Source organism: Chlorocebus sabaeus, chromosome 22 (assembly GCF_047675955.1).
Source record: "Chlorocebus sabaeus isolate Y175 chromosome 22, mChlSab1.0.hap1, whole genome shotgun sequence".
NCBI classification, from domain to species: domain Eukaryota; kingdom Metazoa; phylum Chordata; class Mammalia; order Primates; family Cercopithecidae; genus Chlorocebus; species Chlorocebus sabaeus.
The window spans coordinates 88,759,445-88,787,125 of record NC_132925.1 but is presented as its reverse complement, the minus strand read 5'-3'; the positions used below and the strand labels follow the sequence as shown (position 1 = coordinate 88,787,125).

Genomic DNA, 27,681 nt, shown 5'->3' with positions numbered 1-27,681 from the left:
CTTATGTGTAGAAAGCCCTAACAGGTCCACACACACACACCAAAAAAAAACCCCAATATTAGAACTAATAAACACATTCTGTAAAGTTGCAGGATAGAAAATCAACACACAAATATCAGCTGCATGTCTGTAATAAAGAACTATTTGAAATTAAGAAAATCCCATTTATAATAGCATCAAAAAGAATAAAATATTTAGGAGTGAAATTAACCAAGGAAATTGAAGATCCCTGCAATAAAAAAAAATACAACTTTGATGATAGAAATTCAAACAAACAAATGGGAAAGATATTTCATGTTCCTGGATTGAAAAGAATAAGCTGGCTGTGGTAGCTTATACCTGTAATCCCTGCTACTGAGGAGGCTGAGGTGGGAGGATTGCTTGAGGCCAGGAGTTTGAGACTAGCCTGGGAAACACAGTTAGACCCTGTCTCTACCAAAAACAAAAACTAAATTACCTGCACATTGTTGTACATACCTGTAGTCCTAGGTACTCGGGAGGCAGAAGTGGGAGGATCACTTGAGCTTAAGAGTTTGAGGCTACAGTGTGCTGTGATTGCACCACTACACTCCAGTCCAGATTAAATAATAATATTTTTATGTGGCTTAAAACTAATATTCTGTTCAGTAAACATCAGCAGGCCAATTGATACAGGAGATTTATAGAATTATAGCACATTAGGGTTCTCCAAAGAAACAGAATCGATAGGATATATATAGATACATACATAAAAGGAGATTTAGTCTAGAAATTGGCCCACACTGTTATAGAGGGCAAGAAGTTCCATGATCTTCTGTCTGCAAGTTGGAAAACCGGGAAGGCCAGTGGTATAATTCAGTCTGAGTCAGAACCTGAGAAATGAGAGGCAAATGGAGGGCAGGAGAAGATCAATGTCTCAGCTCAAGCAGAGAGTGAATTGACCTTCCTCTGCCTTTTTATTCTTCTCAGGCCTTCAGCATGTTGTATAATACCCATCCATATTAGTTCTTCTTTACTCAGTCTGCTAGTTCAAATGCTAATCTCTTCCAGAAGTACCCAGAAGTAATGTTTTACTAGATATTTCTGCATCCCTTAGCCCAGTCAAGTTAACACATTAACCATCACATATAGCATTATATGAGTATAGATAACCACATATATTTTAATGAAAATAACAAGTGAAAATGTTTTAATTCTTATTAAATTTTTGGTTTTACACTTTGTGATGTAACAGTTTGATGGCAGTTCCTTGGGTTTGGGTCTAGGACTTAGTAATGCTCAATTTATTTGTTTCAGTTTTGAGAAAAAAATGATAAATAGTTTCTGTCTACCTTATTCAGAGTAACATCTTCTTCAAAAGTAAAGGTTGACTTAAGAGGGTACAGAATTTCTTCATATAAAGTTTTAAAAAATAGATAAAACAATTTTTAAAGGGATATATTAAGTAGTTAAATTTAAAGGAACAAAAGGATACTAATTAAGAAGATGGTTACCTGTAGGAAGTTGAAAGGGATTATTATTAGAGAGGTGCACGTGAGACTCAACAGCAAAGGCCAGATGTGGTGTCCTGGAAACACAACTAGAAGACTTGCTGATGTTTGGGAGCCAGGCTCAGAGCAGAGTGTCTTTTGGAGGGAAGTCAAGGAATGTGGTAATAGTCACAATCACAGAGCCCTTACTGGGTACTAGGCACAGTTAACCCCTGTAATAATCCTTGGTAGATGACCTTATTCTTTTTTCTTTTTGTAAAGGGATGAGCCAATTGAGGCACACAAGTAGTTAGTAAATTTACCTAAGGTACTGTAGTTGGCAGAGTTGAGGTAGAAAACCAACCATTCTGGCTCTAAAGCCAATACCCTTTCCCACTGTGTTAGGCCATTCTTGCGTTGCTGTAAAGGAATATCTGAGATTGGGTAATTTATAAAGAAAGAAGTTTAATTGGTTCACAGTTCTGCAGGGTGTACGAGCATGGCCTTGTATTTGCTCAGTTTCTGAGGAGGCCTCAAGGAGCTTTTACTCGTGTCAGAAGGCAAAATGGGAGCAGACACATCACATGGCAAGAGTGGGAGCAAGGTGGTGGGAGAGGTGCCATACACTTTTAAACAATCAGATCTTACATGAACTCACTCATCACCAAGGGGATGGGGCTAAGCCATTCATGAGGGCTACACCCCATGATCCAAACACCTGCCACTAGTCCTCACCTCCAATAGTAGGGATTACATCTCAACATGAGATTTGGAGGGGGCATTTGAACTATATCACCCACTATGCTCTATTATCTTTATATTAAAGAATTATGAAACTCCAGAGAAAGGATGAGTAGTAGGAAGGCAGGAAATGATCTGGATAAATTTCACAGGTTTGTTTGAAGTTCTCAGCTTTCTTTTTTCACGAGGTAAGACAGTCATTTAAAAGGACTAGAGTAGGCTGGGTGCAGTGGCTCAGGCCTGTAATCCTAGCACTTTAAAAGACCAAGGCGGGTGGATCGCTTGAACCTGGGAGTTCAAGACAAGCCTGGGCAACATGGCAAGACCTTGTTTCTATAAAATACAAAAATTTAGCTGGGCATGGTATGCGTATAGTCCCAGCTACTCGTGAGGCCAAGGTGGCAGCATCACTGGAGCCTGGGAAGTAAAGACTGCAGTGAGCCGTGATTGTGCCACTGTACTCCAACCTAGGCAACAGAGCAAGACCCTGTCTAAAAAATGAATGAATGAATGGACTAAACTAGAGGTAGGAGTTAACGCAAAATAATGCCTTTAATAGAGAATTCCTGGATGCCCTTGGAATTTCAGCTCTTTTCGTGTGAAAGGACTGAGCCTGCTGCATCTCTAGAGTTTGCATGCCAGTATGCACCTTCCGCTTTTTTCCTTTCTTTGCCTTAGCAGGGAGACTCAGATCTTGTAGGGGCTTGGTTGGCAGGGTAGCTAGTATCATTTCTGCCTTGTATGTACTGTCACCAATGTGAAAGCTGTGAAGGGACAGATGCTATATGTAATGAAGAGACAGAGCTTTCCCTAGAGCATTCTTTTGCTGTGAAATGTGTGTCATTTCTCATCCACTCTAGGAATGAGATGTATAAATGCTCTAGCTTTTGTGTTGATTCTGAGAGGGATCATTGCACTAGTGCAGATTTGGCTGGTTCTATTTATTTAAAGTAATAAATAGCAGTGAGGGCTAAATTGAGATTCTGCTTAACTTTGTGACCCGTAGCAACCCAATTGGGGTGGAGGATGGAGGAGGTAAGAATTACTCAGTTTCATCTTTTAAAAAAGTCAAAGATATATGTATATATGGATTTTTAAGTCATGTATTACAGACTACTTGGTATTGAACAAATAGCTTTAAATTCCTGGCCCTATTTCTCCCCATTCCTGATTCTCACTCCACATTTTTAAAGCCCTTTTAGCTGTTTCTTCTGGTATTTTACATTTTTAAATAGTTATTTTAATGTATATCTTGATTTTTCTATTTAAGTTATAGTTCAGTGATCTCCTTATTATAGAAGATAGGAATTAAGCTCCGAATGCTCTTGTCCCTACATACATACTTTTACCCTTTCAGTACTTCCAAACTAGTTGTATCACTATTTTTTTTTTCCCCGTCTGGCGGAGTCTCACTCTGTCCCCCAGGCTGGAGTGCAGTGGTGCCATCTCTTCTCATGCCATTCTCCTGCCTCAGCCTCCCGAGTAGCTGGGACTACAGGCGCCAGCCACCACTCCCAGCTAATTTTTTGTATATTTACTGGAGATGGAGTTTCACCATGTTAGCCAGGATGGTCTCGATCTCCTGACCTCGTGATCCACCTGCCTCGGCCTCCTGAAGTGCTGGGATTACAGGCATGAGCCACCATGCCCGGCTGTATCACCATGTTTTGAACCAGTGTTTAGTTGTTACGGTGTCTGTGTAGCCACTTCACATATAGTGAATTAAGGTTACATTTCCTTTCTTGTGTAACTTTGTTTTTCTTATAGTTAATAATTGTTTCTCCTTTTTAATTTGCTTTATTTCCTCTGTTTTCTATGTTTCAATCTTGTGGCATAAATGAAAATCTTTGACTAGGTTCAAGAACTTCAGGTATTTTATCAGTTGAATTTTTTTTCTCAATTATATCCTGCATGGACCCTGCCACCCTCTTTGTTACTCTAACCTGAGAATTTTCTTCGCTTCTCTCCTAGGTCCCTTTGTCTCTTAGGTTAAGTCAGTGTTGCTTTAATTCTTGGTTAACGGTTAACTTCCTCATTTGGTGAAGCACTTTTCCCATAGCTTCCTGAAGAGAAAAAAAAAAAAAAAAAAAAAGTGTGTGGGATAATTTTTATTTCTGAGGTTTTACATATTTAAAATGTGTTAGCTTACCCTTACCTTTGATTGATAGTTTGGCTGGATATATACTTCTTTGTTACAAATAAGATGAAGAATTTTAAAAGCATTGGTTCATTATTTTCTAGCTTCCAGTGTTGCTGAGATGTTCCATGTCCTGTCCCAATGCCCTTCTAGTTCCTGATCCTTTTATTGACAAGTTGTTTTTTATGAAAAATTTAGTATTATCTCTTTGCCCCAGTGTTCTGAAATTTTACAATGATTTGATGTAGTTAGATTTTTTTCATTGGTAATTCTGGCTAATCAGCCAATTCTTTTAGCCTAAAAGCTAATTTCTTTCAATTCTGGGACATTTTATTTGTATTTAGTTTTTCGATACTTCCTTCCTCTTTGTTTTCACAGTCCTCTCTTCCTGGAACCCTTTGATTAGAATTGAACATCTTCAAATGATTCACTAATTTTTTTACATTTTGTCTCCCATTTATCTATTGGATTGCATTACCTTTTCATTCTACTTTCAGGCAGGATTCCTCAATTTTGTGTTTTATTATTTTACTGTTTTTTAAATATTAAATTACAACTACCCTGCTTTTAACTTCCAAAAGCCCTTTTGGGTTTTGGGTGTTATGCCCCTTTATTATGCCCTATTCTTCTTTGGATGAATGTGTTATAATTTCTATGGTCTTATAAAATATTATTGTTTCTTTGAAATTTTCTTTTATTCTTGTCATTATGTCTGTTTCCTCCAATATCTATTTTTCTGATTGTTTTGGTCCCTTCGTGTTGGAAGCCTTCCTTATTATATGGTGTTCTTTGTCCATTCATATTTAAGAATGAGACATTAAAATGTTGACAGAAAGCTCTGTGAATTGGGCTAGTATTTATCAATTGGTGAACATTACTTTAGAGGGATTAGAATAGGGCTTGGCTTTTCGTGGGAAAAGGTAGAGCAGCTGTTAATATTTCTGGATCTTTTCCCCTGGGCTGAGTTTTCCTAAAGAGGAATCTTCTCCGTTCTTTTTCATATGAAGGTATCAGCCTGGTTGTTAAAATTTGGGGAGCTCGATGTGGAAAGGGCAGTGGGCAGGGGTTGGGGGTAAAGGGGGATAATACTTCTAGGCTTCAGAGGTTTCTGATAATACTTCTAGGTTTCTGATAATAGGTTTACTTCTAGGTTTCTTCAGAAGTTTCTGATAATACGTCAGAGGTTTCTGATAATACTTCTAGGCTTCAGAGGTTTCTGATACCTCCAGAAGTAAGACGCTTGCTATGTCTTATTGATTTCTTCCCTATTTCCCACCCTCCTCACTTGTCTTCCTCCACCCTACTCTTAGGGCTTTTTAGTTTTCTATTCTATGACAAGTCATCTGCTTTCCAGCTTTCACCTTTAATGTTTGGTAGAGTGGGTAGTTGTACATAGGAAAGATTGAGGCTGGCTTTTTATTCATCTCCCTAAGAAGAGATGCCTATGGACACATTAAGGACTGACTTTAAGTAGAGATTTGATCTATCCTGTGTAGTAGGAATGACTGTGAGCCTGAGAACGCCTCAGCTGTTTACTGCTCACTGTTAGGTAAGTCTCCCTTGTTCAGTATTGTGAATGGATGCCCTTCACTTGGCATCTGTCCATCCATGAATGGATGACTTCAGCAACTACAGCCTCCATTTTCATATCTCTAATATTTTTTGTACCTTTCTACCTTTGGTGTTGTTCCTTTCTTATGAAGATCTGCTCTGTGGAATAGAAATATTTTTACAAATCTTAGCTCTTCTGCAAATATGTGTGTTGTAAGAGAGGAATAGAGCTATAACGCTGTTTGTTATTTGGAATATCAGCTCTATAATGGAGGATGTATTTGGGCTGGGGGTAGAGTGAGGATGACATCGTGACCCTTGAAATGTGGAGGAGTTAGATGTGTGTGCCAAGGAAATAGATATTGTATAGGTACTTCCTCATATTAGTGAAGAGAAAAAGAATTTTCATATTGTTTCTTTGCGTTTTCATTTGTTGAAAATATGTGCTTGAAAATCAGTGTTAATTAGTTGGGTTTAAGTACTGTTTTGTTTCACAAAAATGTCTCTTTTTTACTCAGTTTCTATGTTGTTCGGCAACCTAAAATGAAAATTTAGATTCCTGGATTTAAAGGTATTTTAAAAAATATCTATCTATCTATCTATCTATCTATCTATCTATCTATCTCTCTATCTATCTATCTATCTATCTATCTATCTATCTATCTATCTTTTGAGATGGAGTCTTGCTCTGTGCCTCGGGCTGGAGTGCGGTGGTGCGATCTCCGCTCACTGCAAGCTCTGCCTCCCAGGTTCGTGCCATTCTCCTGCCTCAGCCTCCTGAGTAGCTGGGACTACAGGCACCCGCCACCACGCCTGGCTAATTTTTTGTATTTTTAGTAGAGACAGGGTTTCACAGTGTTAGCCAGGATGATCTCGATCTCCTGACCTCGTGATCCACCCGCCTTAGCCTCCCAGAGTGCTGGGATTACAGGTATGAGCCACCGTGCCCGGCCGTTTAAAGGTATTTTTGACATAAAGGTCATTAGGGTTCCAACTACTGCAGTCTAGAAATTTTTTCATTATATTGGGTTGAGTTTCGGAATATAAGAAAACATTTGGAATAGGATTAGAGGTTACTTCATGAGAAGAGACTTGATTATTAGTAGTAATGAAAAAAGAATGCTGTTTTGGGAGTTTTGAATAAACCCAAGTTCTTAATGGTTAATTTGTTAAAAAGAAAGTGAGGAAAAACCCATCTACTTATGTATAAATAAAGGAATATTCAAAAAGAAAATGTAAAATAGGGGAGATCTGGTAATCTTCCCACAGCAACTTGAAATTTAAATGCAATGTTTAGCTTCCATTAAATTGATTTTGATATAAAGTTTTTAGTACTCATGGCAGGACACTATTCTCTTTGAGGAGAGCAGTATTTCTGATGTCATTTTTCTTTAATTAGATTTTTATGATGCTGTGTTAGTTTATATTAATTGGTCTTTAAGCATATGTAGTTTTAAAATAAAGGTAATATACTTTCTGGTGAATGCCCTACAACTTTGCTCATTTACTGACTTAGAGGCATCACTGTGGCATAACCTTTCTTTCCATACTGGGTTAAAAATAATTTAGCAAAAATTATCTTTAAAACACAAGCACTAAAACGTATTCTTGTTTTCTGCAGAGCTCCAGGGATTGTTTCACAACAATGAGGCAAATTGTACTTGGCGTGTGTTTGTAAAGTAGTTTAATCATTCTAAATTTATGGTTTCTGGTGACTATTCAGTGTACTTTCCAAATAATCTGTGACTGATCTTGACAAATACTAGCCTGTAGAGTTTTTGGAGAGGCTGGATGTGTTGCTAAGATGAGCTATACAGGTTTTTTCTGCCCAACCTCCTCCTCATGGAATTTTCCTTTTATTTTAGCAGTGACAGGAAATAGGGATGATTGTGCCAGAAAACAAAACCTGTAGTGCCAACCTAATTATACTGTTATTTTAATCCACTGAGGAACAGGTCTCTAAGTAGAAAAGGATTGTTTATCCTGAGTGAGGTATTCAGCTGTTTTGTGGCATCAAATGATTCTAGGTGAATGTATGCTCTCGTGCTAGTCACCCAGATTGCTCACCTTGAGTGATATATACTGTCTTATGCTAACAAACCCAAGAACACAGTGTGGTGTTGGAGCAATGTTGGTGGAGCCTCTGCTGCTAGGGTCTCTGGTCAGAGAGGTCATTAGGTTGACCTGGAAAAAGAAATTAACACCACATTGGTTATAATAACAGTGCTGCTTTACTTAATCCATTTCATTCTTTGTGCATCTTTACACAATTGGTGTAGGGCAAGTAATTTCATTTTCATGTATTTGGAAACACTGATTTTCTATTGTAAAAAATTGTGTAATTGTTTCAATTACCTACATAACAAACCATCCAAAGCTTAGTGGCTTAAAATAACTATATTTTTCATTCTTTTCTGGATATAGTGAACTCAGTTGTGCACTTTTCATTTAGGATTTCTCATTCTGTTGCAGTTGAATATTGGTAGGGGCTGTAGTCCTCTGAAGGCTCAGCGGTGCTAGGTATCCAAGACTGCTCACTCACACCATTGAAACTCCTTACTTATGGCCCCAGCTGCCAAGAACATGCATTCCAAAATGCAGGAATCAGAAGCAGCCAGATTAGTTAAAGGCTGAGAACTGGCCTAGCTCACTGCTGCCATGTCTGTTGGTCAGAGCATTCTCAGGGCCTGCCCAGATTCAAAACTGTGGAGAAATAGACTCCATGTCATGCTGGAAGAGTATCAAAGTGACATTATTGCAAAAGACCACTTGGCATGGGAGATATTGTAGTTGTCTTTGGAAAATGCAATCTGTGAAGCTCTTGATTAAAAAAAACATGTACAATGTCTTAAAAAACTGCATTTGTATATTCTTGCATAGATACTGTATGTGTGCATATGTGGCATAGATATTGTATATGTGTATTGTGCATTTATGTATATGTGTGTATATGTACATGTATATGCATTAATATTCACATAGATAATACATATATGCCATGTTAGTTTGTTGGGCTGCTATAACAAAATTTTCTAAGTTGAGCAGTCTATAAGCAACAGAAGTTTATTTATCACATTTCTGGAGGCCTAGAAGTCCAGGATCAAGGAATTGGCAGATTCAGTGTCTGGTGGGGGTCCGCTTCCTCATAGTTTGCACCTTCTTGCTATGGCTTCACGTGGGAGAGGGGATGAAAAAACCTTCCCTTTGGGCCTATTTTATTTTTTAAGGTAATAAATACAAATATTTAATTAAATATTAATAGGAAATTTGTGTGTATACATATATATGTATAAAATAATTACATATATATGTATATATGTATAAAATCATTTTAACTTTTCTTGTAGATCCGGGGGTACATGTGTAGGTTTGTTACATAGGTATATTGCATGATTCTGACATTTGGGATACGAATAATCCCCTCGCACAGGTAGTGAATATAGTACCTAACAGGTAATTTTTTCAACCCTTGTACTTCACCCTCTCCCCACCTCTAATAGTCCCCAGTGTCTGTTGCTGTTTTCTTTATGTTCATGAGTGCCCAGTGTTTAGCTCCCACTTGTAAATGAGAACATTCGGTGTTTGTTTTTCTGTTTCTGCATTAATTTTCTTAGGATAATGCCTTTGGGCCTATTTTATAAGGGCACTAATCCCATTCATGAGGGCTTGGCCTTTATGACCTAATCATCTCCCAAATAGTTTCACCTCCTAATACCATTTCCTTGAGGGTTGGGATTTCAACGTATGAATTTGTTGAGGGGGAAGCACAGACATTTGGACCATAGCACATATGTACGTGAATACACATGATGCCTCAGTATCAGTGTACTTCATTAGACTTGGCTAGAAAAAAAAACCACACACACACACCCCACATTACTTTTAATTAGTTTTCACAAATCTCAAAACTACCTAGCAATGAAACTAACTTTCCGGTCAATTCGATTTACCACTCCATAAGAGACTGTTTTATATTGTTTCCTCTATTCTCAAATCTCAAATACCCCTTCCCACTCTATTCACTCCCAGCTTATGATGTTGCTTTTTATTTCTCTGGGAATAAGGCAGTCAGAGAAAAATTTTAGTTCTCTTATTACCAGATCTACCAGCTACCTGTTTCACTACCCATATTCTGTATCTTTCCGCTCTGTGAGGAAATAGGTGACACAGAGTATCAAGCCTCTTACCTAAATCAAACCCTCCCCTTTTTCCCCCAGGATCCATCTCTTTATGTCTACTCAAGGATTTAACAGCTGCGTCATCACATTTTCTCTCTCTACTAGATTACTCCCTTCAAAATTTAGTTTGAAATTTTGTCAAATCTTTAAAAAACCCTTCCTTAACCACACAGTCACATTCTGTTACCTCATTTCTCTGCTTTTAGTTACTGCAGATTCTTCAAAAGAGTTGTCTGTGCTCTTTCTCCACTTCTTCCTCTCACCATCTCACTCAAACTCACTCCAACAATTTCATTGAAACTGTTCCTGTAGAGGTCAGTGACAGCCACCACAATGCCAAATCCCCTGGCCAATTCTAAGTTCATATGTATTTAACCGCCCGCCAATGCACTTGACAAAGTCCTCCTTAAAATCCAATTTTCATTTGGCTTTCATGACACATACTCTCCTGCTTTTCCTCTCACCTCACTGCTTACTCCTTCTTGGTTTCCTCTGCTAAATACTTCTCACTTTCCTAACCTCTGAATGTTGGAAATCAGTGTCGGACTTAGCATGTCCAAAATTAAACTTAGTTTCCTTCTTCCAGACATGCTTTCCAGGCCACAAAACAAGAGTGATACTTCATTAGACTCGGCTGGAAAAAAAACCACACACACACACCCCCACCCACCCCACATTACTTTTAATTAGTTTTCGCAAATGATACTGTTCATAACCCACATCTAGTCTGTCAGCAAATTCTGACACCTCTACCTACAAAACATGTCAAAACTCCAAGCCCTTCTTAACATCAGCATTCTTACCTTCATCCAAGCAGCTGTTATGCTGTAAATTGTTGCACTAAATAGCCTCCTGACTAGAATCCCTGCCTTCCTCTTTGCCTTTTTATGGTTTATCTTCAATAGAGCACTCAAGAGTGATGCTTTCAAGACTTACACATCACTCTTCTTCTCCAAATCTCCAGTGACTTCCCATCTTGCTTAGAATAAAAGCCAAAGCCCTAAAGGTGGTTTACAAAATCTCCATTTAACCTGGTCCATGCGCCTCTCTGTGTCATCGTTCTTCCCTTTGTTCACTTCGCTCAAGACACACTTACCCTGTTCTTCCTGAGCATGCCACGTTGACTTCCACCTCAAGGCCTTTACACTTATTTCTTATGCCTGAAAAACGTCCCCAGTTTCCTTAAATGTTGCCACCTTACTTCATTCAGTTGTATTCTCAAAATTCAGCTCCCAAAAAGTCTTTCCCTGACAACTCCACCTAAAGCAGTACCTTCCCCAATTCCCCAACCAGCCTACCCTTGGCCACTCTGATTTTTTTTATGATTTATTACCATCATTAATGACTTGCCTATTGCCTGCTCTCTAGAACGAAAGTGCCATGAGAGCAGGGACTTTTGATTGCAACAAGGTTTTAGAACTCAGCAGGTCCGCACAAGCATCTGTTAATTGGATGAATGAATGAATGCTTGTGGATGTGTACATGCAATGCACTATCATATAGGCTTTGATGGGAAAAAATGATTCAAACTTTCTGTTTTATACTTAAACAGGTGACTTTGTTTTATCAATAAGAAATGTTTGTGTTGGAAACAAATATCACATTGCCTTTATTGCTTAATCTTCAAGATTCCAGTTTTCCAGATGATATAGTTTGCTTGGGCTTTGCTGATTTTTGAGCTGGCAGGAATTTGTGAGTTCTCACCTTTTGCCAGCATTGTGTACCATCAGGATGCTTAACTTTTCTTCATCGGTTAAAGAAAGGAGAAGTTAGAGTGTATGATTCCTAACATCTTCTAGTTTAAAATAATTTCTCTTTAAGATGGATCTTTAAAAGTCTAATGGGGCCGGGCATGGTGGCTCATGCCTCTAATCCCAGCATTTTAGGGGGCTGAGGCAGGAGGATTACTTAGGCCTGAGAGTTTGAGATCAGCCTGGGCAACTTATCAATACCCTATCTCAAAAAAAAAAAAAAAAAAAAAAAAACCAACCAAACAAACAAACAGAAAACATTAGCCAGGCCTGTAATCCCAGCCATTCAGGAGACTGAATTGGGATATTGCTCAAGCCCAGGAGATGGAGACTGCAGTGAGCTATGATTATATTACTGCACTCCAGCCTGGGAGACAGAGTGAGATCCTCTCTCTTAATAGAAAAAAGTCACATTAGATGATTTCTAAGTAGTGTGATATTCTAAATGCTTTCATTATAAGGTCACTGCCACCTCAAAACACTGGCTGATTCTACTGTTTTGTGATTTGCTTTGTAGCTAATTTTATTTATAGCTTCTTTGACTTGAGCTTATTTTGGCAAACATCTTTTTTTAGGGTAAATCTCATACAGATATTTTACTAACATCTTAATCTGCCTTCAGAAGCGTTATTTATAGATCGGTTACATCCCAAGAATTTTAATTATACGGAAACCAAAAGATTCTAAAATCAAGATTTCACGTATCAGCAAATAGGACTTGAGTTTTTAAATTCATACGTTATTTTTAAGTACATCTTTTTTCTGAGCATCTGTTCTCATGACACTTACATTTTTCTCCTTTTAAGGTTAAAACCACTATAATGTCCATAATTAAGTTTGTTAAGATGTTTCCATTTAACTCTTATACAAAGGTGACAATTTTTATTAAAGGGAAAAGACTGGAAATCTGTTACACCAAAGGGAGTCGGGGAACGACACACTGTTTAGAAAAGCTAATTAGAAAATTAGATGAGGCCTAGAAATCAGGAGTGAATTTCACTCCAGGGACTGTGGCTTTATATTGAAACTTCAGTTGCTTCAAAATAGGGCAAATGATTCTTCCTCTCCCAACTTGGATATCCCTCCTGGAGAAACCAGAGTTATTACTGGATGGTTGAAATTTTTGCTTTTATGTGAACTGCAATTTCTATGAGGGAAAACAGCTCTGGGCTCCTGTGTAACATTCTGTTCTAAGTTTAGTAACTTTGATTTCCTAAAGAAGTGAATAATCTAGGATGTGGTAGAGATAAATGCTACTTTTGCGTGATCCAGATCAATTATGTTACTTTCTTAGATGTCACTATGTAGAGATTTTTGGATAGAAGGAGGTAATGACTTTCAGACTTTAAAATTAAGTTCCTCTTTATATTACCTTAGTGGTTCAGAGAAGTGAGCACTATTCACAGTTTAACTATTTCTCTTTTTCTTTTCATTCCTTTTCCATATCTCTTGTATTTCATCCAACACCAAAAATGCCCTTTCAGAAACACAAAGTAGATCTTTTCTACAAACTACGCCATGTGATGAATGAACTTATTGACCTGCGAAGGCAGCTACTGTCTGGTCACCTGACTCAGGATCAGGTGCGGGAGGTTAAGCGGCACATCACCGTGCGCCTGGACTGGGGTAATGAGTAAGTATGAAAATTGTTTGGGTATCTCTAAGTTTCACTTGTGGTAACTCACTCTTCAGGGAGTTTGCACCTATACAAAGCTTCTCTTTAATGATTTGAAGACGATGTTACATTATTCACTAAGCTTTTATCATTTTTGGTAGGAACAGTTGTTTGTCCTAGTTAGCAAAGGGTACTCACTGGTTCTAGTTGCTGAACCTCTTTCAGCCTCTGTTTTTGCTTCTGGAAAGAAGAGGTAAATAATACGACTAGATTATCCTATAAAGTTAAATTTCTTTGACCTCAGATTTCTTGATTCTATACCTCCTAATCAGAATACACTTAAAAAAATTTTTAGTGCTTTCTTCAAATGTGAATTTGGTGTCCTTTACATTTTATAGCCATACAATGAATCTGAATGAGCATAACCTACAAATGGAAACTGTCTACATTTGTACTTCAGAATATTTTTAACTACCTTGTCATTCAGTAATAGTCTTGCATATATGAAATGACTATGATTTGCTATTGCCATCCAAGTACAATTTGAAGACTTTGGTATGGGAAGTTAGGGTATAATTTTCAATTGATATAATTGATATATCCATAATTGATATAATTTTATAATTGATATAAATGTCAGGTGCTTTTGTCTCATTCTCTTAAAATTGGGTCCACTGAACTTTTAAGTGACCAGGTTACCTCTACTTAAAATATGCATTGCCTTAAGTATATTTAAACGTGTGTCTTTAGCTCCTTATCCTTTTTGGGAGGGGTCCACCAATAAATGAGATCTATGAGCCCATTTCTGGAAGCCGGAAAGTAGATGAAAGATTAATGACAGAGTAAGTCCATTATATGTGGAGGAAACCTTAGTTAATGAGAGAGTCAGTCTGCCTCACAGCTTCCAGAATCATGGAAGGTGGGATAGGCCTTGAAGTTTTGTAAAGGGTTTGGCTTAAAAGAGTGTCTAGGGAACAGTCTACCCCAATCAATGAGCAGAAAGCCTGGCCAGGTATTTCCTCTTGGAAAACTGGGCAACAGGGGTGTGAACTGGGACTTTGCAAAACCCTCCACATTCTGGCATTTAAGGACTTTAAAGTATAATGAGCAGATTGCTCCCATTTAGCAGAAAGGGAAACTTGCCAGTCACCTACCCATGTACAAAAAACTCTGCATTTCTTCTGCTGTCTTTTAAGTTTGAATGGACAATCAAGTATCACCAGATGTTTGAAGAAACGCTTCTACAGGAAAGAGAGAGAGAAGATTAACAAAACACCTGTGCCCAAAGAAAGTAAACTGTCCCCAGAGCAAATTGAGATTGATAAAGTACTTTAAAATAAAACAAAACAAAAACACTTTAATATCCTCAAATAGAATCTAGAAGATCTATTATGTAGAATAAGATGCCATGTAAAAGAAATGGAGAATGTAATTTCCAAAATAAAATACTCAGAGAAGATAAATTTTATGTAATCTCTAGGAAAATAAAACAAATATATAGGCAATACATGAGGAAAGAAGTTCAATACAAAGGCTCTACCCAGGGAGGTCCAATATCAAACATTTTGCCTTCCAGAAAAAGAACAGAGGAAATTCTAAAGGAATAATAGAGAATTTGTCAGAGCCAAAAAAAACCAGGAATCTTAAGATTGAAAGGACCCCACCAGATGCTTATAATAAATGGGAAAACAAAACAAACAAAAAAAACTCACAGCGAGGCACATTAAGATACCTTAGTATTCTAGGAATGAAGAGAAGACTATTTCAGGGTTTTAAAGAGAAAAATAGTTCCTCTCACAAAAGTGTAAGAATCATACTGTCCTCAAAAGTTTTATCATTAACTGGGTGCTAGAAGATAATGAAATAATATCTTCAGAGTTCTGTAGGGAAATGATTTGCCAGCCAGAGTTTTATTTTAAAAAACCCAACCATCTAATTAAGTGAGAGGGAACACAAAGCCATAAAGCCATTTTTAGATATTCAGGAATGCACAAAAGTTACCTCTCATGACCCCTTCTTAAGAAGGGACTTGAGGATGTGCTCCTGCAAAGTAGAATAAATCAGGAAAGAGGAGACATGGAATCTAATAAACAGTGGATCACACCCAAATTCTTACTGTTCGTCAGTAGAAAAGAGAAAATGTAACACTAAATTGGTTATTTGTGACCTTTTTGAAGCCACAACATTCTATCCTTGTTTGTTTTGTTTAATTACACCCTCTCATGACTGTTAGTAGGATTGCTTGGCATCTACCACAGACTACCTTCTATAATAGTATATAACATGAATTTAGGTGTACCATAGATCAGTGTTCTCTAAATCTAACTTTGGGGGATAAAAATTTAGTAAAATACAGTATGTTGATGTGCAGCATAGCTACTGATTCTGCCTCTTCAAATGCAAACATTTTTATGTTATAAAATTATGTCACTGTTTTTATTTTTAAGTCAATGATAAGAATACAGAAATTGCAAATACAACATTACTGTGTGGCAAGCAAATTGGTCACACTTGAATTGATGACACTAATAAATGTGTAATTCATTATGTTGCAGTTTAACTGCCACTATAGATTCCAGTAAATAGAATTATTTCAGAACTATGAGTACCTATACCTCTTTATTATGAAACTTGAAAAACAAACCAATCTGATTTTGCAATCAAATCTGAAAATATATAGATGATAGCTTAGAAACAAGTTCAAATTGTACTGGAAAAAGGCTCAGAACATTATAAATACCTCCCAGTAAATTACAGGGCTATTCCAATTTCATGACTAACTTTTTCTCAATGAAATTGTGTGTGTGTGTGTGTGTGTGTGTGTGTGTGTGTGTGTGTCTGTGTCTGTGTCTGTGAGTTGGAGGGGTATGTATATGCATATTTTAATAAGCGAAGGTAAAAAACACAGTTCCATTCCCCTCCCTACTTTTCTTCTCCCTCTTTCCTATTTCTCCTTTTCTCCCTTCCCTACTTTCCGTCTTCTTTCTTTTTTTCCCCTTTCTTCCTCCCCTTGCACTTCTTTCCCTCTACCCCTGTCTTCCTTTTTTTTTCTTGTTTCCTCCTTTCCTTCAGTGGAAAATATAGTCACTTAAAAACCTAAATAAGAACTTTGCAGGAGTGTCATTATTGAAAGGACAAAACATGTCGCACCAAAACTGATAGGACTCTTCTTTCTGGTTTCTCCTTGAGCTTACTTTTTAAACATTTTTCTTCCTATTTTGAAAGAAAAGATGGCATATTGTAAAAACAAAGTCATTTTATACCATTAGGTTATGTAAAATAGACTGTTCCACACAAAAGCTGAGAACAGATGACTATAACCTTTGTTCCCATTTTATTCTGATAGTTCCACACTTCTTGTTCCACCACACTTTTATAAATGCCATAAAACCTTGAAGTTTAGCACATTAACATGTTGAGTCAGTGTTTGCCAAATGTATTTTAATGTTTTAATTGATGTAATTAAATATATGATTTTAAACTCGTATGTCTTTAAGCTCTTACACAGACATTATAGCTCTGCCTTTTCAGAATCTATTTCACAACTACTATTTGTTATTAGTAGTGTATTGATTAAATATGTCTACATCACTGTGGCAAGTACATGGTCTCACTTCATGCACTGTTACAATGAAATGCTACTATGCCTTGGCTGGGCGTGGTGGCTCACACCTGTAATCCCAGCACTTTGGGAGGCCAAGTTCAGGAGATGGAGACCACCTTGGCTAACACGGTGAAACCCCGTCTCTACTAAAAATACAAAATATTGGCCGGCCATGATGGTGGGCACCTGTAGTCCCAGCTACTCAGGAGGCTGAGGCAGGAGAATGGCATGAATCCAGGAGGCGGAGGTTGCAGTGAGCTGAGATCATGCCACTGCACTCCATCCTGGGCCAGTATTTTTAGTCGTTAGGCTATTTGATCTTTGTTCTGTTCTGCAAGTGTGAATACTGTTATATCCTGTGATGTATATCTGAGTAACATTCAGTTAGAACTTCCAAGGATAGAAACTGACCTGGTCCTGTAATCTTTCATTTAGAGTTTTAATTTAGTGAGGAACTCTCCACATCTAGATAACAATTTTTTATTTTGTTTCCTGAGATTAGGAATTATTTATTTGCCCTAAAATTTGAATATTCAGACATTAAACTTATGTGACTTAAACTTATTGGCCTATATGTAGATACTTCATAACTAAAAATTATGAAATTGTATCAAATAGAAACCAGCACTTACTACATTGTGCTCTTATATTTTTAGGAACTGCAATACTAGAAGGGCATAAAGCTGTGTTCAAATTAGTCATCATCTTTGCTCAAGTGTCTTACATAGAGAATTAGTTAATTAGATCCACTCCAAATAAATTTTAAAATAATTTGTCTAGTGATGTAATTTTAACTTAATATTTTCAACATCTTCTCTAAAGATGCTAAGTTTCTTGTGTCTCTGATTTCATCATTACAGTAGCTAGCTAAGTTAAAATTGCATTAACCCAGAACTGACATAGCCTAATTGATCTCTGTCTTAGAAAAATACCTAAGAAATATTTTATTCTTCGAATAATAATTTAACACAAATCACTTATATACATATATATGTATTTATATATGTATATATATATAAACTTCTGGTTCTTTTATTCTCTCTTTCTCCCGCTCTGTCATTTTTTCTTCCTCCTCCCCTTTTCTACTTTCTCATATTTTTACATATTCTAACCCATCTCTATCTCTTTCTTCCCACTTAGTATATGTCTCTCATCAAGGGAATTGCTTTTGGAGTAAGATATACAAACAGTAGTTTAGTTTGTTATATGCAGAAAATATCCCCCAGTGAGTTTCCTCTAAGTAGATTTTTAGCCAGGATCCAGAAAGGTTTGTGGCTTAGTACTTTACCCTTAAGGATATACTGATATTTTCCAACTTTGGGACACCTGAAATTAGCAGAAATTTTCAATGATTTCGCAGTTATGGTTCTTCCCATACCTGGTGGTGTGCTCACTGATCAGTGTCTTGCCCTGTTCACAGTCTGGGATGTCTTGGCTATGTTTAAAGTATGTATTGTCCAAGTCCTGTCAAGTTTATGTTCAGTCGACTGACTAACACACACTCTTACACTGACACTCTTTTGGCATTTTTTCTTATCATTATAACCTGCACTCTGCACTTGGTAGGCACTATGTGAACATATTTGAGTAATAAAGTGGATTTGTTTTCATGCCTGGTGGACAGTTTCCTTTTGGTTTGATGTTTGACACACAGTCATCTTTCAAACAGTTATGACTAAATTGATTTTACAACCACTTGTAGCCATTATTACTTATTATAACTTTCACAGTTATTTTTAAAAAGACAGCAGGTATAATGGAAATACCATAAGTTAAGAATGAGAACAACCCAACTTGAGACAAGCCCAGTTCCACTCTTTTAATATTAAGGCCACTTAGTTAACCTCAGTGGGCCCCAGCTTCCTCTGTTAGAAAATGGGTCTAATACTATCTACTTCCCAAAGTGCTTAGAGATGATGTACATAGACCAAGTAAATGTTTGGGAAAGGGTAGTAATTACTAATTATACCTTTTTATATGTTATGTAAATATAAATAGGCTATGTTTTCATTAGTATAGTTCTTATCTGTATGCTGTTTTTACTATAAGCATTAGAAAAGGGCGCTGCTTCACAAGAAATCTTAACATCTTCATCTTTTCTGAACTGATACTGGATTCCCATCCCCTGGGCTGCGGACCCCTGTTAGGAACTGGGCTGCACATCAGGAGGTGAGCTGCCAGTGAGCCAGTATTACTGCCTGAGCTCCACCTCCTCTCAAATCAGTGTGAACCCTGTTATAGTGAACTGTGATGCGAGAGATCTAGGTTGTGTGGTCCTTATGAGAATCTAATGACTGATGATCTGAGGTGGAACAGTTTCATCCTGAAACCATCCTAACCCTGCACCCTTGCCACCGTCCGTGGAAAAATTGTCTTCCATTAAACCAGTCCCTGGTACAAAAGAAGACTGGGGACCACTGCCTTAAAGTATCCATTGTATATAATTAATTAACTTCAGATTATTTTCTATATTCTGTGCTTCAGATGAGGAGAGGAAAAAGATAAAATAGGACATAGAATACAGAGTATAGAGCATTTAAAAGAAATAGAGATTCAGGGCCTCAGAGAGCTCCACTTAAAGAATATTGGGTCAGGATTATGTCCCTTACTAGCTGCTGTGTCCCTAGGTTCAACATGAGCTTAGCACAGAGTAGGTTCTAATATATATTCGTTGGATTATTGGAATGAATGAATGAATGATCAATGATAGGTGAGAGAAGACCAAGTATTTTTGTGAAGACTGTTTACCTAAATAATTGGTAAGACCATTTCTGAAAACTTAACTCTGTACTACATATGCATGTAGATATACATAGATGTTTGCCCCCTGCTTGCGTTCATCTGTTTAAAGAGTTTTTTATTCAGACGCCATACTTCTTTGATCACAATCCCTATAGTCTAAGCCATTTTTTGGCTAACAATGTAACATAGGGATAATAATTAAAACAACAGTAGCAATTTACAATGCCAGGTACTGTGCTGGGTCCTTTACGTGGATTAATCCTTACAACAGCCTATTATAGTAGATTTTAGACAGTGTGGTTTGGTGGTATACCCAAGATACAGACCAGGCGAACTGACATCAGAACCCATGCTCCTGAATACTGCAATGCAATGCATCTTTTGCTGTGAAGATAGAGATCATGTTGACCATTCCCTGTGCTCGATGTTCACTATTCTTGGAGTAAACCATAGGAAAAAATAGCCAGGAGCCTCTTTTTGAGAGTGAAGTTTGTAGTGAACACATATTGGTTCTCACTGTCCAACATCTCTGCCTTTTTCAAATGAGGATAGTCACTAATATAACTGGCAAACTACCCTTTCTCCATTAAAGATAGTCTTAACAGGAGGAACTCCTTTTGGTTTTTACCAAATCACCCATTAATTATTCTCTTATTTCTCAAGATAATGAAATTAGAAAACTGAAAGATACTGTGCTCTAGTTACTTCTAGGAGAGGGAAAACACTCTGCTCTCAAGAGAAGATTGACATGAAGAATATGAACATTTGCATGACTCAAAGCTACTGTATTCTCTATGTCTAACACCATTGGTAGGATACATGATAGTTCCTCAGAAAGTTCTGTGGGGTGAATGGATATTTATATGGGTGGGTGGCTGACTGTACAAGCAAGCTAAGGTTGCCATGATGCTAAGATAGAGTTCTTATAATACTAGTCTCCAGACACGGCCATCACTGTGTGGTGCACTACCACAGAGGAGCACATACACTCAATTCTAGGCCTAATGACTTAAGTGTCATCTGGATATTTTTTAAACTGTTGTATCTAATACATTTTTTTTTGAGATGGGGTCTTGCTCTGTCATCCAGACCGGAGTGCAGTGGCATGATTTTAGCTCACTGCAACCACTGCCTCCTGGTTTCAAGTGATTCTCACGCCTCCGCCTCCCAAGTAGCAGGGATTATGGGCACACACCACCACACCCAGCTAATTTTTGTGTTTTTAGTAGAGATGGGGTTTCACCATGATGATCTGGAACTCTGACCTCAGGTGACCCACTCATCTCAGCCTCCCAAAGTGCTGGGATTATAGGCCTGAGCCACGGCGCCCAGCTGAAAACATTTTTTTTTTTTGAGACAGGGTCTCACTCTGTCCCTGAAGCCTGAATGAAGTGAGACAATAATAATGCACTGCAGCCTCAAACTCCTGGGCTCAAGTGATCCTCCTGCCTTAGCCTCCTGAGTAGCTGGGACTGCAGTCACATGTCATCACAACCTGGCTAATTTATTTATTTTTTTTAGAGATGGGGGTCTCACTGAGTTGCCCAGGCTGATCTCGAACTCCTAGTCTCAAGCAGTCCTCTCTCCCTGACTTACTAAAACTGTGGGATTATAGGCATGAGCTACCGCACCTGGCCATAAAAAACACCTATTTTGATTATATTATTTACTCATTCTTTTTTGTTGTTGTTGTTTCCTAATTGTAGACTAGTTCACATATATTTTTAGATTTTGGATAATTAAATAATATGTATGAAATGTTGTCTCTTCATTTTTTATTATTTTAAAAAATTTAAATAATGTGACTACAGAAAATTTTGAAAGTGTTTTAAATAGTACTATTTCAGTTTTCTAATAAAAATGCTAATATTCTTGTGATCTTTCCATTGTTTTTCCATATCTCCATAGAAGTATTTTAAATATTTGAGATTATATCTGCAAAATTATCTTTATAATGTCAGTTGCTTTTTTTAAGAAGAGAGGTAGAAAGGATATACTGCAGTTCTCTCTTACACTCCATGAACACTACTGCCTTTGCATGCTCTAAGCGTTAGAAGCCAGAGGCCTGAAATTGTTTCAAGTAAATGAAGAATAGCTAATAAGAGGTGATGGAATTGAGTGTTTCTTTGATATAAGAAGTCAGGATTCCAATTGTAGAAAAATAAAATTTCATAGATTTAAATGCATCAACTTCAGTTGGCATAGTTTTATCATTAGATTGTAAACCATCATGGATAAGGCCAAAAGTTTGTTACTGATCTCATTATGCAAAACTGTGGGTTATTTTTAACATTTGATTCAAAACTTTTTTCTCTTTAAAATCTCATTTTTAAAATTAGTGGATAATAGAAAAAAACACTACTTTGATAGAAAAACGTAAGTTTTTATCCTTTGTCATTTATCCTTTAAATTATCATTTAATATAATAGTTTTTATCCTTTAAATTATCATATAATAACATGTTTTTTCTTTTTTTCTTGCCTGCTAGAAAGTGTACATCTAAATTTTAATTCTTAATCCTAGTAACCATTTTAGCATATGCTATTAGTACATTTGCTTCTATAATACCTCCTCCATATAGGTTTGATTTTCCATTTTTATTTTATCAACCCCACTGCAATGTAATTTTATCATATTTTCCTATAAACGGGGTATAAATTGTAAATGAATCTGAATTTTGGATGTGCACCTGATTTTATTTTTAATGACGAGTTTTATGCACAGAAAGAGCTTACAGATTTAGCTGTGCTAGCATGTTCTAAAATAGTTCATAGTCTAGTTGAAGAGATAAAAAAATCTTTCTTCTTCTATAATCCCATGGAATGCTTTTACCAGACACAATAATTCATAACCCTTGTTTTGTAGTAGGGTGGTCACAGAGCGTCACCAAAATTCTGATGAGAGTTATAGACCCTCTCATCAGAAAAAATGTATAATGAATACACACACAAACTCATCCAGTGTCATAAGTAGTTTCAGAGGTCTACAACCCTATAAACTCCATTGAATTCCTGGCTTAAACTGTTGTCTTAGAGTGTGAAAAAGGAGCTAACGTTTATTGACCATAAATTAGATACCATTTTGAACCCAAAATGTCCAGAGTTATTTCTGCTGCCCAGTACTGCCATTACCATCACTTCTTCTTACTGCCCTAAAGATCCTCCAAATACTATTGTCTTGAGTAGTAATACTTGTTGGTTAAACTTTTATCTAACATTTCTTAAAATATTGGTGCTAATGCATAGCTAGGTCTTTACCAGTATCAGTATTAATTAAATTGAAAATGAGATGAAACTCAGCCAAAATATACACCTCTTTGAACACATGGACACAGGGAAGGGAACAACACACATTGGGGCCTATCTGGGGGTATGGTGAGGGGAGGGAGAGAATTAGGAAAAATAGCTAATACATTCTGGGCTTAATTCCTAGGTGGTGGGTTGTGAGGTACAGTAAACCACCATGGCACATGTTCACCTGTGTAACCTGCACATCCTGCACATGTACCCCAGAACTTAAAAATAAAAAATAAAATAAATGAATAAAGAGAAAAAGATACATCTCTTTGAATTTAGTAACTTTTAAGAGGTGAATTTTATGTGTTTGTCTTTGAATACATCCTGAAGATTTTTTTTCATCCTAATGAAACTAATGCATAACTAAACCTTGAGCATGTTTGTCAGATGGGGAGAAACAGAAAAATAAACATGACTTATTAATGATCTAAAGAAAACTATCCTTAATGAACTCAAGCATGCTGATATAATGTAATACTGAATGAAACCTTTTTACCATCATGAGTGGAACTGCCTGAACTGGAATTGTTCAGGCCTAAATCCCTAGCCTCATTTATTTACCCAGAAGTGAACACAATTAGATGTTGCTTTATAAAGACATGTTCCTGCTAGGACAGTGTCTGATCGTCTGTCCACAAGATGTGGCAGGTATGGGTTCCCAGACACATAAAGAGAGATAAGTAATATGAGTACATGGCATACTGAATGTAGTCTCTCTCTTTACTAGACATTTGGGCCTGGACCTGGTGCCTCGGAAGGACTTTGAAGTAGTGGACTCGGACCAGATTAGTGTCTCAGATCTCTATAAGATGGTAAGAAATCTAATATGAGGTAGCTTGTTCCTGCATACCTCATTTTTTCTCTTTTGTTTATTTTCTCTAATGTTATGAAACAACATTGCTAAAATTATTATTTTTTGCCTCTTTCCCAGTGTATTTAAGTGGTATTTCTTATTCTGGCCATATTTATCACTCTAGCTTTCCAAATGGGATTCCAATGTAGTAACCTACAGATACTCGGCTTACTAGATTATCTAAGCATTACTTCTTTGTTGACTTTCCTGGTAAACCAGAGTTCCTTCAGCCTGCAGCATAACTAAAGTTATGTTTCTTTCCTCTCATCTGTTTAAAAGAGAAAGTTGTTAAAGCTGGAAAGAGCCAATTATTAGGTAATATAGAAATTGAGCCTGGAAGTATTGTACCAGTCTTTCTAGAGAGACAGAACCTGATATAGATTCTTAGCTATCTGTTGGTTATTATAAAAATCTATTGGGTTGACTAATCAATATTACATTTTATAGTCTAGATGCAAAGTGAGTAAATGAAGGGTACAATATTTTAAAGTAAATAAACAGAAGAAACCTTAGGTGGTGGCAGTTATGCTTAGACTAACAGACTGGATAAAAACTTATTTTGAAGAGTATGTATTTGATGAGTATATATTGGTGAGATTTATAAGTTTTAGAGTCTGTTTAAGAAACTGTAATATTTTTAGGGAACTTAGAGGGTACTAAGTATGTTGCCTGGACAAGGACCTAACGAAATTTGCCTAATATGCTAATAACATATCAATTGCTTCTGCATATTTCCTTGTGTGTACTTACTAGCATACCCAAGCAATTGTGTACAGTTGCTTTAACTATGCTGTATGCAATGCAATAGGTTGATAAGTGTGAGATACAGAGATTAAAGATAGCTGGATGTGGTGGCATGCACCTGTAGGTACAGCCAGCTACTCCGGAAGCTGAAGTGGTAGGATCGCTTGAGCTCAGGATTTTGAGAGGAGCTTGGACAACATAGTGAGACCCATCTATTTAAAAAACAAAAAGTATGAACAAGACTTATCTATTCCCTAAAGAATCTCACTATCTAGGATATTGGTTTCTAATCCCTTTTGGGTCATAGAAGATCAGGTGAAACTTTCTCCCAGGACAATGCAAGTATGCTTTGCATACAAAGTTTTATGATCAGTTTTAGAGAATTGATGGATAGTTTCTCCTGATGCTTGCTGTGAAGCCCATGCATGGACCGTATGTTAGAAACTCTACTCTAGTGGAATCAATAGACCACAGTCAAACAGCCATACGTGTGCTGCATATATGTGCTGTGTAGCATAATTTAAGTATACACTGATGCTCTTAGAGGTAGTGACTGGTTTCCTGGGAGTAGGAAAGGAGAAGGAAAGACATTCCAAAAAGGCACACAGCATATGGAAGTAGCAGTTCCAGGAAACTATATAAGATATTTAATAACTTCAGCATGGAGTACCACTAACTCATGTTAGGGGGAGTCAGGCCAAGAAGGAGACAAAAGTCAGACCATGAAGACCTTTGTATTTCTCAAATTAGACTCTATCCAGTAGTCTGAAAGAAGCATGAGAGTGACATAAGCAGATATTGGTTTCAAATGTTGACTCTGTCTAGAGATAATATAAAATGCAAAAGACTGGAATGAGGGAGGAATCCCATGCATAGAATTCAGAGACCCACAGTAGTGATTCAGGTAAGAAAAATGGCTAGGCAGCAATGGACAAGAGATACAATAAGAATGTAGATGTTTGGAATTAAAACTGATAAATTTTGATGATCAATTAAATATGGAAAGTAAAGAGAGAATGAGAGTTTGAAACTAAGAATTCCCCTTGGAATAGTTGGAGGATGCTGTGTTCTTGATAAAGGTTTTGGATTCTATTCTTAGTGTGACAATAAGCTTGTGAAGGTAATTGAGCAGGAGAATCACATGATCAGCCTTACATTTTTAAAAGATGCCTTTGATTGCTGTGTGGAAAAGGATTGGAGTGGAGCAAGAATAGAAGTAGAGAGGAGTCATTCAAGCAGGAGATCTTAATTTCAGTAGCTTGAGCTAGAGCTGGAAGAGTGAAACTAGTAAGAAGTTGTTGGATTTGGAATATATTTTGAAGTCAGAACCATAGTTGTTGATAGATTAAATTGCCGTACGTGTATACAGGAAAGGGAAAGGTCAGAAAAGAATTATACCTGTGTTTTTGACCTGCCTAATTGTATAAAAGTGAAGTGGGAAACCTTGTGGAAGAAGCAGTTTGCAGAGTGAGGCAGGTAAGGATCTATAGTTCTGATTTTCTTTTCACGTTTGAGATGCCTTTTAGACATCGCACCAGAGATGCTGAAAGACTAGAGCTCATAAGTGAAGTTCAGATAAAACAGTTTTAGAGCCATCATATTACATATGGTATATAAAGCTGTAGGGCTGAATTAGATGACCACCCCCTTGCCCAAACCTTCATACAGTGAAACCCGGTGGCCATACAGCACTTCCAACCAAGCATCAATAGACAAAGCTCTCACGTAATGTTCACTATTTGGGTGATGGGTACACTAGAAGCCCAGACCTCACAGTTTTGCAACATCCATACAATGAATCTGAATCTTCAGAAAAGAGAGAGACAGACAGAGAGAGAGAGAAAGAGAAACAGAGAGAGAGACCAAAATGAACAACATATAAAAGGACCTTGGAAGAAAGAGACAGCCCAATAGAAGAAAATGGTGATTGCTGCCTGCAGAGAGAAATGAGGAAACAGTTAGGAAACAGAGTACAACAATCCAAAGAGCTTTACAAAATTAAAAAGCAGATTACTGGATTACACTTGGAATAAAGGTTAGAAAATAGAAAAAAATCTCCCTGAAAACAGAACAACAACAAAATAAAGTAACAGTAGGAGAGAAAAGGTTTAAAAGTTTAGAGGTTCAATTCAGGAAGCTCAGTATTCAGAAGAGAGAATAAAGAAACAAAGACAATTACTGAAGGAATCATATTAAAAACTTTCTCAGAACATGGATTTGAGTCTCTAGATTTAAAGGGCCCAACATAATTATGAAATTTCAGCTCACTAGAGATAGAGATGAGCTTAAAACTTCCAGAGAGGCCGGGCGCGGTGGCTCAAGCCTGTAATCCCAGCACTTTGGGAGGCCGAGACGGGCGGATCACGAGGTCAGGAGATCGAGACCATCCTGGCTAACACGGTGAAACCCCGTCTCTACTAAAAAATACAAAAAAATAAGCCGGGCGAGGTGGCGGGCGCCTGTAGTCCCAGCTACTCGGGAGGCTGAGGCAGGAGAATTGCGCGAACCCGGGAGGCGGAGCTTGCAGTGAGCAGAGATCCGGCCACTGCACTCCAGCCTGAGCGACAGAGCGAGACTCCGTCTCAAAAAAAAAAAAACAAAAAAAAAACAAAAAAAAACTTCCAGAGAACAAAATGGATTACATACAAAGGATTTGTTGTAATAAAAACATTTGGCTTTCTGATAGCAGCATTAAAAATTAGAAAACATAAGAGCATTACCTTCAAAATTCTGAGGAAATATAACATTCAACCCATAATTCTATATTTACTCAGCCACATTATAAATCAAGTGGGAGAGAAGCCTAAAGAGAATTTTGGTCACTCAGAGTCTCAAAACAACAATAATATCAATGCTCTTTAACTCCTTTTCAGGAAACTACTGAAGAGTAAGTTATTCCTTCTAAAATGAAGGAGTAAATCAAAAGATCTACTGTGTGTTATCTGGGAAAGGGATTCTGACACAATGAAAGCCCTGTTTATTTCATTTTCTGCTAAATGTTCTGTCTTTTTTCTCTCATAT

At 37.2% G+C, this 27,681-nt stretch overlaps 1 protein-coding gene across 5 annotated transcripts in view; it reads left to right on the top strand.

Annotated features, from left to right (window-relative positions):
- Positions 1-27,681, top strand: part of DOCK3 (dedicator of cytokinesis 3) — a 675,444-nt gene that overhangs the window by 332,128 nt on the left and 315,635 nt on the right. For all 5 annotated transcript variants that reach the window (XM_073010128.1, XM_073010127.1, XM_073010126.1 and 2 more), the window contains exons 6-7: positions 13,291-13,439; positions 23,791-23,875. In XM_073010128.1, coding sequence (XP_072866229.1) covers positions 13,291-13,439; positions 23,791-23,875 — 234 coding nt within the window. The remainder of the gene's footprint in view (positions 1-13,290; positions 13,440-23,790; positions 23,876-27,681) is intronic.